Genomic DNA, 17,482 nt, shown 5'->3' with positions numbered 1-17,482 from the left:
AAGTGACATTGTCCCAGCTAGCAATTAATAAAAGCTACAAGCTTGATTTTCTGAACACTATAATAATAATAATAATTTTTATTTATATAGCGCCAACATATTCAGCAGCACTTTAAAACACTATGAATAAATAATGCCTACATTTGTTTGCAGTTTAAAACAATTTCTGAACTGACCATAAACTTTCTACTTTGCCATGATGTTTCAAAACTTCTCTGCATATCATAGCAGCTAGCTACACAAGATTGTTTGTCAGACACAGTCGAACTCCCTTCACCTAGAGAAAGCTGTAACCACAGCACTGAACAGGCACTGTGTATAAAGTAATAGGAAGCACTGACATTACTTCCTTCTCCAGTTCCAGTGATCATGGGATCTGTTGTGAATTTGGATTCTGGGCTCCCCCGGTGGCTACTGGTGGAATTGAACTGGTGTCTTCATCTTCTCTGTTCACCTGTTCCCATCAAGATGTGGGAGTCGCTATATTACCTTGCTGCTTCTGTTAGTTGCTTGCCGGTCAACAATGTTATCAGAAGCCTCTCTGTGCTTGTTCCTGCTCCTAGACAACTACTAGATAAGTTGGACTCTTGTCCATGTTTGTTTTTGCATTTTTGTTCCAGTTCACAGCTGTAGTTTCGTTACTGTGTCTGGAAAGCTCTTGTGAACGGGAATTGCCACTCTGGTGTTATGAGTTAATGCCAGAGTTTTAAAGTAATTTCTGGATGGTGTTTTGATAGGGTTTTCAGCTGACCATGAAAGTGTCCTTTCTGTCTTCTGCTATGTAGTAAGTGGACCTCAAATTTGCTAAACCTATTTTCATACTACGTTTGTTATTTCCTCTTAACTCACCGCCATTACATGTGGGGGGCCTCTGTCTCCTTTCGGGGTATTTCTCTAGAGGTGAGCTAGGACTAATATTTTCCTCTGCTAGCTTTATTTAGTCCTCCGGCTGGTGCTGGGCATCTAGAATCAACGTAGGCATGCTACCCGGCCACTGCTAGTTGTGCGTTAGGTTTAGTTCATGGTCAGCTCAGTTTCCATCTTCCAAGAGCTAGTTCCTATATATGCTGATGCTATGTTCTCTTGCCATTGAGATCATGACAGTTTGACCGGCCAACAAAGTGTTAATTGTTTGGGCTGAAGCAGGAGATAGAGAAGTGTTTAAGGGAAATTTTTTTTTTTTTTTTTTCCCCTTCAGAGTTTTGCTGCCTAGCCCTTAATTGCTGTCTAGCTGCTTCTTACCTCCTCTTAACCCTTGAATGGCTCTGTGTCCACCTGTTTGTAATGGATCTTCAGAGTGTAACTGCAGGTTTGAATAATCTCGCCACGAAGGTACAAAAATTGCAAGATTTTGTTTGTCATGCACCTGTATCTGAGCCGAGAATTCCTTTGCCGGAATTTTTTTCGGGGAATAGATCCGGGTTTCAGAATTTTCGAAATAATTGCAAATTATTTTTGTCCCTGAAATCTCGCTCTGCCGGAGACCCTGCACAGCAGGTCAGGATTGTGATTTCCTTGCTCCGGGGCGACCCTCAAGACTGGGCTTTTTCATTGACACCAGGGGATCCTGCGTTGCTCAATGTGGATGCGTTTTTTCTGGCCTTGGGGTTGCTTTATGACGAACCTCATTTGGAGCTTCAGGCAGAAAAAACTTTGATGTCCCTATCTCAGGGGCAAGATGAAGCGGAAATTTACTGCCAAAGATTCCGTAAATGGTCTGTGCTTACTCAGTGGAATGAGTGCGCCCTGGCGGCGACTTTCAGAGAGGGTCTCTCTGATGCCATTAAGGATGTTATGGTGGGGTTCCCTGTGCCTGCGGGTCTGAATGAGTCCATGACAATGGCTATTCAGATCGATAGGCGTCTGCGGGAGCGCAAACCAGTGCACCATCTGGCGGTTTCCACTGAGAGGTCGCCAGAGAGTATGCAGTGTGATAGAATTCTGTCCCGAAGCGAGCGGCAGAATTTTAGACGGAAAAATGGGTTGTGTTTCTATTGTGGTGATTCTACTCATGTTATATCAGCATGCTCTAAGCGCACTAAAAAGCTTGGTAAATCTGTTTCCATTTGCACCTTACCGTCTAAGTTTATTCTATCTGTGACCCTGATTTGCTCTTTGTCATCTATTACCACGGACGCCTATGTCGACTCTGGCGCCGCTTTGAGTCTTATGGATTGGTCCTTTGCCAAACGCTGTGGGTATGATTTAGAGCCTTTGGAGACTCCTATTCCTCTGAAGGGGATTGACTCCACCCCATTGGCTAATAATAAACCACAATACTGGACACAAGTAACTATGCGTATTAATCCGGATCACCAGGAGATTATTCGCTTTCTGGTGCTGTATAATCTACATGATGATTTGGTGTTAGGATTGCCTTGGCTGCAATCTCACAACCCAGTCCTCGACTGGAGAGCTATGTCTGTGTTGAGCTGGGGATGTAAGGGGGCTCATGGGGATGTACCTGTGGTTTCCATTTCATCATCTATTCCCTCTGAAATTCCTGAGTTCCTGTCTGACTATCGTGACGTCTTTGAAGAATCCAAGCTTGGTTCGTTACCTCCGCACCGAGAGTGCGATTGTGCCATAGATTTAATCCCGGGTAGTAAATACCCAAAGGGTCGTTTATTTAATCTGTCTGTGCCTGAACATGCTGCTATGCGAGAATATATAAAGGAGTCCTTGGAAAAGGGACATATTCGTCCATCGTCATCTCCCTTAGGAGCCGGTTTTTTCTTTGTGTCAAAAAAAGACGGCTCTTTGAGACCATGTATTGATTATCGGCTTTTGAATAAAATCACTGTTAAATATCAATACCCATTGCCGTTGCTGACTGATTTGTTTGCTCGCATAAAGGGGGCCAAGTGGTTCTCTAAGATCGACCTTCGGGGGGCGTATAATTTGGTGCGAATCAGGCAGGGGGATGAGTGGAAAACCGCATTTAATACGCCCGAGGGCCACTTTGAGTATTTAGTGATGCCTTTTGGTCTTTCAAATGCTCCGTCGGTTTTCCAGTCCTTTATGCATGATATTTTTCGCGATTATTTGGATAAATTTATGATTGTGTATCTGGATGATATTCTGATTTTTTCGGATGACTGGGACTCTCATGTCCAGCAAGTCAGGAGGGTTTTTCAGGTTTTGCGGTCTAATTCTTTGTGTGTGAAGGGTTCTAAGTGTGTTTTTGGGGTACAGAGGATTTCCTTTTTGGGATATATTTTTTCCCCCTCTTCCATTGAAATGGATCCTGTCAAGGTTCAAGCCATTTGTGATTGGACGCAGCCCTCTTCTCTTAAGAGTCTTCAGAAATTTTTGGGCTTTGCTAACTTTTATCGTCGATTTATTGCTGGTTTTTCGGATATTGCTAAGCCATTGACCGATTTGACTAAGAAGGGTGCTGATGTTGCTGATTGGTCCCCTGATGCTGTGGAGGCCTTTCGGGAGCTTAAGCGCCGTTTTTCCTCTGCCCCTGTGTTGCGTCAGCCTGATGTTGCTCTACCTTTTCAGGTTGAGGTCGACGCTTCTGAGATCGGAGCTGGGGCAGTGTTGTCGCAGAAAAGTTCTGACTGCTCCGTGATGAGGCCTTGTGCCTTCTTTTCCCGTAAATTTTCGCCCGCTGAGCGGAATTATGATGTTGGGAATCGGGAGCTTTTGGCCATGAAGTGGGCTTTTGAGGAGTGGCGCCATTGGCATGAGGGGGCCAGACATCAGGTGGTGGTATTGACTGACCACAAAAATTTGATTTATCTTGAGACCGCCAGGCGCCTGAATCCTAGACAGGCGCGCTGGTCATTATTTTTCTCTCGGTTTAATTTTGTGGTGTCATACCTACCGGGTTCTAAGAATGTTAAGGCGGATGCCCTTTCTAGGAGTTTTGAGCCTGACTCGCCTGGTAACTCTGAGCCCACAGGTATCCTTAAGGATGGAGTGGTATTGTCAGCCGTTTCTCCAGACCTGCGGCGGGCCTTGCAGGAGTTTCAGGCGGATAGACCTGATCGTTGCCCACCTGATAAACTGTTTGTTCCTGATGATTGGACCAGTAGAGTCATCTCTGAGGTTCATTCTTCTGCGTTGGCAGGTCATCCTGGCATTTTTGGTACCAGGGATTTGGTGGCAAGGTCCTTCTGGTGGCCTTCCCTGTCACGAGATGTGCGAGGCTTTGTGCAGTCTTGTGACGTTTGTGCTCGGGCCAAGCCTTGTTGTTCTCGGGCTAGTGGATTATTGTTGCCCTTGCCTATTCCTAAGAGGCCTTGGACGCACATCTCGATGGATTTTATTTCAGATCTGCCGGTTTCTCAGAAGATGTCTGTCATCTGGGTGGTGTGTGACCGTTTTTCTAAGATGGTCCATTTGGTTCCTCTGCCCAAGTTGCCTTCTTCTTCCGAGTTGGTTCCTCTGTTTTTTCAAAATGTTGTTCGTTTGCATGGCATTCCTGAGAATATCGTTTCTGACAGAGGGACCCAATTCGTGTCTAGATTTTGGCGGGCATTCTGTGCTAGGATGGGCATAGATTTATCTTTTTCGTCCGCTTTCCATCCTCAGACGAATGGCCAGACCGAGCGGATTAATCAGACCCTGGAGACATATCTGAGGTGTTTTGTGTCTGCTGACCAGGATGATTGGGTTGCTTTTTTGCCATTGGCGGAGTTCGCTCTCAATAATCGGGCCAGCTCTGCCACTTTGATGTCCCCGTTTTTCTGTAATTCGGGGTTTCATCCTCGATTTTCCTCTGGTCAGGTGGAATCTTCGGATTGTCCTGGAGTGGATGCTGTGGTGGAGAGATTGCATCAGATCTGGGGGCAGGTGGTGGACAATTTGAGGTTGTCCCAGGAGAAGACTCAGCTTTTTGCCAACCGCCACCGTCGTGTTGGTCCTCGGCTTTGTGTTGGGGATTTGGTGTGGTTGTCTTCTCGTTTTGTCCCTATGAGGGTCTCTTCTCCTAAGTTTAAGCCTCGGTTTATCGGCCCGTATAAGATATTGGAGATTCTTAACCCTGTTTCCTTCCGTTTGGACCTCCCTGCATCCTTTTCTATTCATAACGTTTTTCATCGGTCATTATTGCGCAGGTATGAGGTACCGGTTGTGCCTTCCGTTGAGCCTCCTGCTCCGGTGTTGGTTGAGGGTGAGTTGGAGTACGTTGTGGAGAAAATCTTAGACTCTCGTGTTTCCAGACGGAGACTCCAGTATCTGGTCAAGTGGAAGGGATACGGCCAGGAGGATAATTCTTGGGTTAATGCATCTGATGTTCATGCCTCTGATCTGGTTCGTGCCTTTCATAGGGCCCATCCTGATCGCCCTGGTGGTTCTGTTGAGGGTTCGGTGCCCCCTCCTTGAGGGGGGGGTACTGTTGTGAATTTGGATTCTGGGCTCCCCCGGTGGCTACTGGTGGAATTGAACTGGTGTCTTCATCTTCTCTGTTCACCTGTTCCCATCAAGATGTGGGAGTCGCTATATTACCTTGCTGCTTCTGTTAGTTGCTTGCCGGTCAACAATGTTATCAGAAGCCTCTCTGTGCTTGTTCCTGCTCCTAGACAACTACTAGATAAGTTGGACTCTTGTCCATGTTTGTTTTTGCATTTTTGTTCCAGTTCACAGCTGTAGTTTCGTTACTGTGTCTGGAAAGCTCTTGTGAACGGGAATTGCCACTCTGGTGTTATGAGTTAATGCCAGAGTTTTAAAGTAATTTCTGGATGGTGTTTTGATAGGGTTTTCAGCTGACCATGAAAGTGTCCTTTCTGTCTTCTGCTATGTAGTAAGTGGACCTCAAATTTGCTAAACCTATTTTCATACTACGTTTGTTATTTCCTCTTAACTCACCGCCATTACATGTGGGGGGCCTCTGTCTCCTTTCGGGGTATTTCTCTAGAGGTGAGCTAGGACTAATATTTTCCTCTGCTAGCTTTATTTAGTCCTCCGGCTGGTGCTGGGCATCTAGAATCAACGTAGGCATGCTACCCGGCCACTGCTAGTTGTGCGTTAGGTTTAGTTCATGGTCAGCTCAGTTTCCATCTTCCAAGAGCTAGTTCCTATATATGCTGATGCTATGTTCTCTTGCCATTGAGATCATGACAGGGATCGCTGTGTCTAATGAGGGAGAAGGAGCTGCTGAATCCTCACAGTCCCAGATTAGCTCTGTTATGCAGCCATGAGGCTTAGGCCTCTTTCACACGTCCGTCGTCTGGAGGCCGTTACAATCTGTTGGCGCGACATATCGACGGATGCGTCAAAAATAGTGTAAAACGGATGCAACGGATCCAGTTTTTAGACGGATCCGCTAGACGGTTCCGTCGAAAAACTGGATCTGTTACATCCGTCTTATCCATTTTTTTCATCCGTTTCATCTGTTTTTTTTCCACGAATCCGTTTTCCATACCTCCAAATGGGAGGCTCCCAAATGTGATTAGCTACTGGAAAATAATGGAAACCTATATATTGAGTGTTTTAACACCCCATCTTTGAGAGGGTTTAGAGCAAGTGGCAGAAATGGAAGGATTTCTAGCAAATATTGTGACCATCTATGCATCTATCCATCAGGCAGGTTGCTGGCAGGCTTCTTGCTTGTATGCTTCTTGCTGGCACATTGAGGAATGAAGCTACATGGCAGGTTTATATAGATTTGGGGCTGTCTGGCCAATTGGCTACTAAATACTGATTTGGAGCATGCTCAGTTTAAAAAAACGGAATCCAGCGCTGGATTCTGTCATCTGATGTACCACGATGGATCCTGCGTACATAGGCTTCCATTCTAGCCAACGACGTATGCCGCAGGATCCCTCGTGGCACGTTTATCCGACGCAGACAAAAAACGTTTTATTGTATGTTTTTCCAGACGACGTGTCGACAAATTCTGACGGATCCAGTGCACGATGGATGAAACGTGTGGCCATGCGTCGCGATCCGTCGCTAATACAAGTCTATGAGAAAAAAAAACACATCCTGCGGGCAAATTCGCAGGATCCGTTTTTTTCACAAAACGACGCATTATGACGGAAAATGAAAGACGGAAGTGTGAAAGAGGCCTAAATTTGCCATGTAATTGGGTCTAGCATAACAGCTCTAATTACAGTGAAAATCTGATAGAAAATTTAAAAAAAATGAAATCCCCTCCCGAGTTTTTTTTATGACTTTATGGTGTGGGAAGCAAAATGTGAAAAATAAATTAAAAAATAAATATTAAATAAATAAAAAGCAGAAAAAATAAATGAGTAAAAAGCCATTGCCGAACCCAATTGCTGTTACTACCTAACCTCCACCCCATATAAAATAAAAACATGCATCTGATATATAAAAATAGTTGTTACAGAAAGTGGAAAAATAAAAATGTATTTTAGTGTTTCTTTGTGATCATAAAAAAATGTGAAAACAGACGCCTACTTCTTTTATTGTCCCACCAACATCATTAGTATGGTAATAGCATAAAAATGCTACCCCACATATCAGGAAAAAAAGATGCAAAAATTATCTGAATATCTGAACAAGAACATGTGTTGCAGCTCTTTACGAAAAAAAAGTGTGCCTGCTCAGTAATTGATGAAAATAGCCTGGTCTTGAACTGGTTAAGATATTTGTATGGAAGTTCAGATGTGTTGATAATGTTCTTTTATGTTTTAGTGACTCTATAAGTCATCCACTATTTGCTATAAAACCTACAAGAAACAAAATGAGCAAAAACCCTTCTGTAGCTAAATAAGAAAAGCAAAAGAGCATCTTAATAACTCAGAGTTCTTAGTAACACTGTTTTTGATGAAAAATAGCATAAAAGCCATCCCACCGTCGGCAATGTGACCCTGATCAGTACAGTCCCACACTGTCTAATATTAAAAACCTTACCTTCTATCAGAGTTGACCCCAGTGTGTGAATAAGGGCAGACAAAAGGACCGGGACCTGACCTGTGGACACCAGTCTGGGGAAGCCTTTAAATGTAATTTCCAGCTCAGGAGAGGGAGGCCACACCCCAACTTGCACAGAATGCAAAAATACAAAGAAAAAACACAAAAATTGAGCTTGGTTTAAGTTGGTATACATGCAGCACATAAACGCATGTTCACATTGGCCATATAGCATACAAAACCTACAAGAAACAAAATGAGCAAAAACCCTGCTGTAACATATTTGTATGGAGGTTCAGATGTGTTGATAATGTTCTTTTATGTTTTAGGGAGCCTACAAGTCCTCAACTATTTGCTATAGTCCTGAGAAAGCCAGCTGGACAGAACTGGAGGGAGATGTTGCTGAGCCCCTCGCTGGTCCGGCATGTGCCACGGTCATACTACCAGCCTGCGTCCCATACAACAAATAGCGGCTACAGTGGGAAGGACGCTGGAACATTACAGAGACTCATTTTCTTTGAGAATCATTTTCTTCCTTTTAAAGGGTTGTACAAGCGTTAGAGAAATGAACAATGTCTTAAAGATTTATTAATACTAGGACTAGCAATGAGGCTGGCGAAGCTACTTCATCAACAAGGAATTTACAAAACAGGGAGATTTATAATACAGCAGCGGGCACAGATATATCCGTACCATTGTAATGTAATTCTGCAAATGACCCCTGTTAGGGGTGTGATTACCAAGCGTGTATGCCGCGATCTGTTGTCATTCTAAAGGAATAATCTGGATGTTATTAATATAACCGTTCTGATAGACACATACTCTCTAGTACACAAGAATCCTAAGTGTAAGAAGAAAGGTGTAGTCCAACAAAATAAGCATATTTCCTAGAAAAGATGTCCTCCTCAAGCACTTCTAAATCAGTGTCCTTGTTATTTTATGCATGAAGAGGCAACAAAGTGTTCATATCCCTACAAATGACAATTGGGCAGATTTTGATTTATAGATGTTACTAAAGGTTGTGGTGCACAGTGTTAGTGATCTCATTTGTGCACAATGGATGAACTCGATGGTAATAACATATACAGTATGTGCAACGTGGGTTTATGATCTGACTGGACGTAACTAAATGTTGTAGCCCATAACTGATTTTACATTGCTTATTTTATAGGGTCCCTTATCGACAGGGCATATATAATCAGCATTTCTATAGCAATGGGTTCATTAACACCTAATGCCTGGCCACTACTATTTTTTTAAGTCATTTGGAACAGTTTCTGAGTTTGCACCAATCTAGCAGGAACAGGTCATGAGCCCGGCTGTCAAAGAAAAAAAGGGAACCCTAAAGAAAAGTTTGAAGTAGTTTGTAACCACTTCTGTCTTCTCTTTTCTAGCCTACCTAGTGCTCAATAAGTGATATGTAGTGAAATCTGCAAACGCATGAATTTGGGATGTACCACAGAGAGCTGTTTTTCCATCTAAATGGTGCTCCGATGGATGAAAAAAATAAAGAATTATAAAGAATTAATTTCCCCAACAGGTCACATTATGCTGTAAAATATAGAGTGACATGCATAAAAAATGTAAATATATGGTAAAAAAAAAAATACAGAAAATAATGTACACACTGCCCAAGCCAACATCAACCCAAGAATATTATAGATCAAAAGAACCAAAACTAAACAATGAGCCCATTGTAATCTTTCATATTAGCGTCAATTTGCAAATTTAAAAGAACTATAGGTTCATATTATTTCATGAACATTTTACCCTGATCAGAAAAAAGAAAAATGTTTTCACTGAAATGGTATCTAAAATATTTCTAGGTGTTTTGGAAAAAAAGCAGTAAACAAGTATTTAACCACCAAATTTTCAAAATCATTACTAGCATCTGGCCATTTAGGACTGAAACTTCTTGTTCATTAAGGGGTTCAATTCTAGAATGTATCCATAAGGTCCCGTTCAGACATGCGTGTTCCATGTATGTGTTCTATCAGCATTTTTCACTGATACAACACGTATGCATTATAATCTATGGGGCAGTTCATATGAAACACTGACACAAAGGATACTATATACATTTTGTGTTGCTGCTGTTTTGGGGCTGATATGGTGGTTTACAATATGGATGATGTTTCTGGCAGAAAAGGGGAATCCCTTATTTTCTGGTCATTTGCATTTTTTATAAATATGAGTGTGAATGGTATCATTAGTTCATATGTGAAAGATCAATTCATAGCCATGAAAGTAATTAACAATATTTAAAAGAATGACAAAAAAGGGAAAAAGAGGGACGACAAATATAATTTAAAACAATGTACAAATAATAATATGATATCACTTAACATCCATATTGGTAACAACATTTTTGGTCATAGCCACAACCTCTTTGAGAGGCCATGGTATCACAATGGTCCATTTCCTGTCTCCCTAAATTGGAGGTTGAGCCACTAAAGCAGCCGAAACCTACCAGAATTGCTGTTTTTGTCAGCACTTGACTTTTGGATGTCTTCCTTTTTCCAGGAACTTTCCTGATGTATAGTTTATCTTGTGCAGGACCTGAAAGGAGGCTTATCACAGAGATTGAAGCTTGACATAAGGAGTAAAATTGTTCTGTAACGGACTGGGGTGGGCATACTGTTGAAGCAGCTTGTGCAGCCGCACAGGGGCCAAAGTGGTAAGGGGCCAACTTCCACCTCCAGAAGAGTAAACAGCTTATGTCAAAAACACATTTATTGGACTGCAAAGAGCCCATATGGGACCCTGGACAGAGGCCTTCCTCTGTTTGTGCCCATCAGGACATTTTTTCATTCTTTTTTATGATGTTATTCAAGACCACAAGTAAATCTTCTTTTCCATTGTTACACGATCATTAGAGCCCCGACTGTATGTCTATTTATAAAAAAAGAGAAAGAAGTAAGTGATAAAATGGGAATACTACTACAACCTGAGTTACATGTTTGAAAATTTTGCATCCAAATTTCCAATCTTTTGAGATTCTCTTGATACGGTCTTTAATTTCATGGTATAAAGCTCTTGCCATTTCGAAAGGATTCATTCATTCATGAGAGAAAGGAAGGAAATGGGACATTAGACAAGCTCATGATTCATATGTGAGCTTATATTTCACAGTGAGATTTATAAAAACTCAGATATTTTTGGCTTAGGTGCTTACAGCCAACAGATACCGCTGAGGATAATTTACATGTCTGAACTATCTGGCCTACGCCTTGTGTTCTGCTGAATTCTTCTTCACAGTCTTGTGTTCTTCTAACTTATTGAATTCCCTTTGACTTTCATCTAAGACAGTGATCTACTGGCATCTGTTCTTGATGTACTGCATTTTATTATGTGCATAAAAGTGCAAAGGGCCCTTCCTTTTACAATTACAGAGTATAATCAGTTTTACCTACAGGGTTCTACATGCACTCACATTTTACAGGTTGAAGGAAAAATATAATTTAATAGGCAGACAACCATGAAGTATTAATAGGTTCAACATCAGGATGTAATCTGAATGTCAGCCGTGCATTCTACTGAATCAACCTCTACGTACATTTTGCTCCTTTGTGTGCCAGGAAGATCTGATTGTAAATTATCTTAAGGACACAGGTTCAACACATAATGAACCAGTCACTTATCTGCAGAAACTGCTTTGTTACATGGACTCATAACGCTGCTCTATTGTGGTCACTGCTCCCTCGACCATTAATACTCTTCTTGTCCGTTCACAGAGGGTTGAACTAATCTGCACATTTATAAGAAGTAACTCTGTAAAGGGAACCTGTCAGCTGAATCGTGCTGGCCAAACCACGGGCAGCGTGAATCAGACCCTGGCTACATGATTGCAGCCAGGTATATTAGTGTCTGATCTAGTAGGGATTCTGATCTAGTAGGGACCATAGCAGTAGACCTCAATAGTCTAACGCTGCCTCCGGACTGGATTTTCCCAGCATTGTTAGAGGTGATTGGGGCAGGTCTCTCCTGTAGAGAGATCCTTTTTAATAACCTCTTGCATCACTGATCAGCACCAGACCATTTGAGAGAAAAATATACCTGTTTGCAATCGTGCAGCCAGGCTCTGATTGACTCTGCTTGTGGTTTGAGCAACAGGGATCGGATGAAGGGTACCCTTTACAGAATGATGTGTAAATTTAAGAAAATCTTTAATTTCTATAATTTTTTTTCTGTATAAGGTAATTTCAGAAAATTGTGTACTAGCAATATAGTAGCCAAGTGCTATGTCATTTTGGCATTTTGTTAGTTCCCCATATACTGGTCCTGCATATGGTTTCTCACCTCTCCTGACATGTCAATTTTAGTGTATGCTAGAATTCTAGATAATCTTTCTTAAAACTCTGCTTGGTGGCCGCCCCCTTTGTCAATGTGCCTAGAACGTTAAATTAAAAATAGACAATTGCTTGCTACCAGTTGGGAGTGTGTCCCTGTAAACTTAGATACTGTCCAATCAATGCTGATAGTGTCAGATTTGGTAGGGACACAGCCCTGGTGGTCCATTTATTTACAGATATTCAGGAAAAACAACAGAGGAACAGCACAACATAGAGTAACAAGTAGAGATGACCAATTTGAAACTAATCCTTTTCTTAAGAAATTTCCAGAAAAATTTGGATGCTTGCTGTCATTTCGCGGTTTTCTTTTTATGGCCTGGAAGGCATTAAAAATACTAAAATTAACATAGATATCTGTCCTAGACCTGAAAGTTACCTGTTCTTACATTGTCAATGACAAGTGTCACCACAAAATAACTGCATAAGGCCAACCATGGGCTTCCACGAAGTTGGGGCAGTGTGTAGACAGGTGATGGGTGGGTCTAAGACAGGCGAGAATATGATATTTATTTTATTTTAGCCCCTTGCCTCACCTCTGTGTGTCATGCTTTGGAGTCTGAAGAGACCTTATCTTAGTTGCACTTTTCAATTCAGACCAATTTTATTCAGACGGAACTGAATTTGCTTCCTGAAATGGGCGGTTGCCCAAAACAAATTTCGAGAGTTTTGTTCACCTCTAGTTATAAGAAAAAAATACTCCAGAGGTGTTAACTTCATGGGTAATACATGTATTGGGAAGAACTTGTGCACACATCATACATGGGAATGAATCTTAGCAAAGAGGAGGAACTTAAAGGGACTGTCCACCATACAAAACATGTAGCTTTCATGTCCTCAATATAGCTAAATAGGATTCTGACCTGCGACACAGAGGTCAAATTACTCTGTATAGATGAGTAAAATTCTCTACTGCCAGTTAATAAATGGCATGCAGTAAGACCCTAAGTACTCCGTAATATTAGCCGCCATAATGGAATCATTTAAGATTGTTCTATATGACAATATTGGATTAATCAAACCATGAGCTTCCTGTTGACTTCATGAGGAGTGAGGGTTCAGTCTTCTATCATCTGGTCATCATCCTTTTATTCCGAGTTCCAATAGATGCTACTACTGCCTGCAGGTAATGCTGCACTGATGGTGGCACAAGCTCAGTCTTTTTTTAAATAAAACAGAAGCAACATGTAGAGAAAGCTTACATCTATGGAGGATCAAGCAACGCTACATCAGTAGAAAAGAGTCCTGCATGCCGTGAGGATTCTCTGGTCTCGCACCAGAAACATGACCACAAGTATGTTATTTGCATGCATGCTTTTACATGCCAACTAGCTCAATGGAAAGTGTAATGAGCAAAGCCAGACACAGTCTAGTAACTAGTCGGAATGTGGCCAGAAGTCTACAAATCACATACTTGAAGTCACATGACTGCCCGCTCTTGGCGCCGACACCAGAGTATGGTCATAGTGTGCAATGCACGCAATGTGAGGATTCACACAACTCTTCAGTCACATAGAGTGACAGTAGACTTGTAGCCAAAGGCCGGATAACTACCATTACAAACTGAGTATGTGGGATTTTTTTCATGAAGTTGTATTAGAAAAATTTGTTTTTTGGCCAGTCATATGAATTTTGGTAGTTTGCCTATAATTTATGATAGTTTGCCTATAATTTATGAATTGCATAGTCAACAGTTTAAAGGGACTCTGTCACCTGAATTTGGAGGGAACAATTTTCAGTCATATGGGCGGGGTTTTGGGGTGTTTGATTCACCCTTTCCTTACCCGCTGGCTGCATGCTGGCTGCAATATTGGATTGAAGTTCATTCTCTGTCCTCCATAGTACACTCCTGCGTAAGGCAAGATTGCCTTGTGCAGGCATGTACTACAGAGGACAGAGAATGAACTTCAATCCAATATTGCAGCCAGCATGCAGCCAGCGGGTAAGGAAAGGGTGAATCAAACACCCGAAAACCCCGCCAAACTGAAATTTGTTCCCTCCAAATTCAGGTGACAGAGTCCCTTTAATGATCATCTAATTGTCCCATGTGTCCAGAAATTTTGTACAGATTTCCATAACCACATTTATATAATATAACTAACTTCAATGAGTAACAAACACCTGTTGTGATATAAAGTTATCAAAAAGATGAAAACAAAGCACCTTCAAAAAATTGTGTTAAGGGCTCATTCAGACATCCGTTTTTCTTACACAAGTGCTATGAGCGTGTTTGACTGCTGGAACTCATACCTATAATGAAGTATTGGTCTGAGTGGGTCTCGCAAAATTGCAGAGACCTGACTGATATTATTCCGAGTGTCAGATCTAAATCGGCAATGTAAATCTATGGGTCTGTGGAAACAAATGGGAATGGGACTCGGATGTCATTCAGCTGCAATCCAATTTCCACGGATTGTTGCATAGGTGAAGGTGGAGAAACTTTTTTTTCATATACAAGTAAAAGTGATAAAAATCACACAAACCCTTATTAAAATCACTGATGAAACGCTCTCTGTTTTCTCGTACATGAAAAACACTGATGTCTGAATGAGGCCTTATTAGTTCATGTTGTAATTAAAGCCCCCATAAATAAAGCTGATAGACTACGGGGGAGATGTCTAATAGTAAGTAATAATGTATCAATCTCTTCAGGGAGACTCGGAGCCATCAACAGGGCACATGTCCTGAGCTGGAATTGTTTTATGGCACCTTTCTAAGAAAACAATAAAGTGTTGGAAAACTATTAATAAAGCAGATCTCTGAAATGACTTTCACATTTCCAAACTATTGGTTGGAAGAAGTGGCACAGGGGCTTTAGAATTTTGCCCTATTTATGAAGAGTTGGGCCTCCTTCAGATGTCCGTATTTCCATTACATGTGGAATTCATTATATTCACTGCTACCACATCTATCCATGTGATGCTGTCTTTGTTTTCACACGGACCGTGTATCCCTCTGTCCTTTTTCCAGCACCATGGATGACAAGGGCCAACACAAGTCTATGATTCCGTGAAAAACACACACAGTACATGGGTGCCATCCATGTGCGGTCCGTGTTTACCATTGCAAAGTATAGGAGAGGCTTTGTCATTTATTTTTTTCTTTATCCATACCGGGAAAAACACTGGCGACACCGGTACCATTTTTATTTTTGGTATGTGTTTTATATGGACGTGTGAAGGAGGCCTAATAGAGTATAATATCTGTATACCACATGTAATATGTAACATTTAATGAAAATACCTTTTATTTTTACAATATTGTTGCTTTCATGGCATAAAATAACACGGTCATGGACTTGAATTTTGGACAGGCTGAACTGTATAGGGGATTGTCTTCTAATATTGTTGTGTTCCACTGGTTTACAGGGATGTCAGTCTGCTCACTATACGGGCAGTATGAAGGAGTTATGAGTGCCCTGATTTTGCCAATGAGTCATTTGTGTGAACATTTAGTCGTTTTGCACAACTTACAGGTTACTCGCAGCCGCACATGCCAGGGCGGTAAGGCAGGACGTCTACGTATTCATGAGAGGACGGCTTTGCCCACCCATTCCCTACAAAAATAGGGAATAACCTGTTCTAAAAAAGTATAATATATTCGCACATAAATAACAAACTGCTTAAAATCAATGTGTCAGCAAATGTAATTACCCTCTTTCAATGTTATGTTTTAAGTTGCAAAATAATAACTGCCCCATAATAAGCATTAAACCTAAATATTTGGTGTGTATAAATACCCTCTTTATGGTTCTTGTAAAGTGCAATCTATGTTGTTTTTGTATTAAATGGTGACACAGAAAAATTACTTTTTTATCCCAAGGACTCCAATTTCCTTGTAAAAAAAAGACATTGGGTAAGATAGATTATTATTTTTTTTTCCATTGGAAGAGAACTGCAAAAGCAATTTGCACCGGCACAAAGTGAGGCATTCCTGCTTAGTATTAAAATTGTTGGAAGACTTCTTTCGGAACAATTTACGGCAGCTGTCACCTGACTTGTCTAATGAAATGTGCAATCTTCTGAATTCTAACTTTAAAAGGCTATTTGTTGTCCTTTGAATGGTTCCTTTTTTACCATGGTAATTTAAAGCTTTCTATCTTTCAAGAAGGCATGACCAAGGAAAGCGGTGTTATTGAACAAATCATAAAAAGGATGTAAATTTTGTACAGTATCAGAATGTATAAATTCAGCTTGCTTGTAGGAAGAAAACTTTAAATAAAACTTTATGTAAAAATTAATCTGTTGCTGTTTCATTTTTCTTCTTAGTGTCAAAATATGCTCGTATTCTACAATTGTCTAGTACACACCATTCCTTGCAGCAAAGTAAATCTACAGTAGACCTGTGTCAGAAAGTTTTATGCTAAGAAAGAGAAAGATGTGATTGTATGAAAATCAGAGTTGGTTCTTATCAGTATAAGATACACTATACACCAATCAGCCATAACATTAAAACCCCTGATAAGCAAAATTAATATGTAAATAATCTTTTCACAGAGGAAGAGAACACAGCTTGTAAGGCTACCTGTTGGCGGTAGTGATCTTAAAAGCCAATATTAACCCTTTAAAAAACCTAGCCACATGGCTTAGGACATAAAGCCAAACCAGAACCTCCCTTTGCAGACATGTCCTCAGTGCAAAGCAGGAGACCATGTTGGTTGGGTGAGAGGTCTTTAATAGAGAACAGTGGCACTAGAGACCCTTTGTGAAGATGGTATTTGAATATTTATATTCTCAGGGGAGCATTGCATTGCTTGTCCTTTACAGCTGCCTACCCAACTAAGCACTCTGCTCAAGGAGAAAATGTACCCTTTAGGTCCCCAGGTGAAATTAATAACATTGATTCTTTTTATAATGGTATCTGTTAAAGGGAGCGTGTCACTCTGATTCCACTGTCCCAGCGTAAGACTTCAAGCAGTGTGTGGATAATCTAGGATATGTCATCCACTTCCATCCAGATAGATGAGGTAGTGTTTGAAGGGACCGGGCTGGCGCTGAGTGCGATCTGGATTTGCCCATCAGACTAGACAACACAATTCAGTGAGGGACATGAATAAAGCACTTTTTTGGAGGTAAACAAGGACAACTCAGAGAATAAATGGGTTGTAGGTTTCCCATTAACTTGATTTTAAAGGTGAAGAGCATGGTTTATTAGGCAAAAAAAACTGGTGACAGGTTCTCTTAAAGTTCCACTTATATTAGACAGCAAGTGAGCAAATGTAAGGATCTGAGCTTTGAAAATGACAACATTGTGATGGCTACTCAATGGCGTCAAAGCGTCTTCAAAATCGCAGGTCTTGTGTT

The 17,482-nt window shown here is 41.2% G+C and overlaps 1 protein-coding gene across 2 annotated transcripts in view; it reads left to right on the top strand.

The window, feature by feature from the left end:
* Positions 1–10,104, top strand: part of KLHL14 (kelch like family member 14) — a 156,391-nt gene extending 146,287 nt beyond the window's left edge. For both annotated transcript variants that reach the window (XM_077270421.1, XM_077270422.1), the window contains exon 9: positions 8,160–10,104. In XM_077270421.1, coding sequence (XP_077126536.1) covers positions 8,160–8,300 — 141 coding nt within the window. In that variant the 3' untranslated portion in view covers positions 8,301–10,104. The remainder of the gene's footprint in view (positions 1–8,159) is intronic.
* The last annotated feature ends 7,378 nt before the right edge of the window (positions 10,105–17,482 follow it).

Source organism: Ranitomeya variabilis, chromosome 6 (genome assembly GCF_051348905.1).
Source record: "Ranitomeya variabilis isolate aRanVar5 chromosome 6, aRanVar5.hap1, whole genome shotgun sequence".
Taxonomy (NCBI): Eukaryota; Metazoa; Chordata; class Amphibia; order Anura; family Dendrobatidae; genus Ranitomeya; species Ranitomeya variabilis.
The sequence above is the reverse complement of the archived record's forward strand: the minus strand, read 5'-3'. Positions and strand labels throughout refer to the sequence as shown.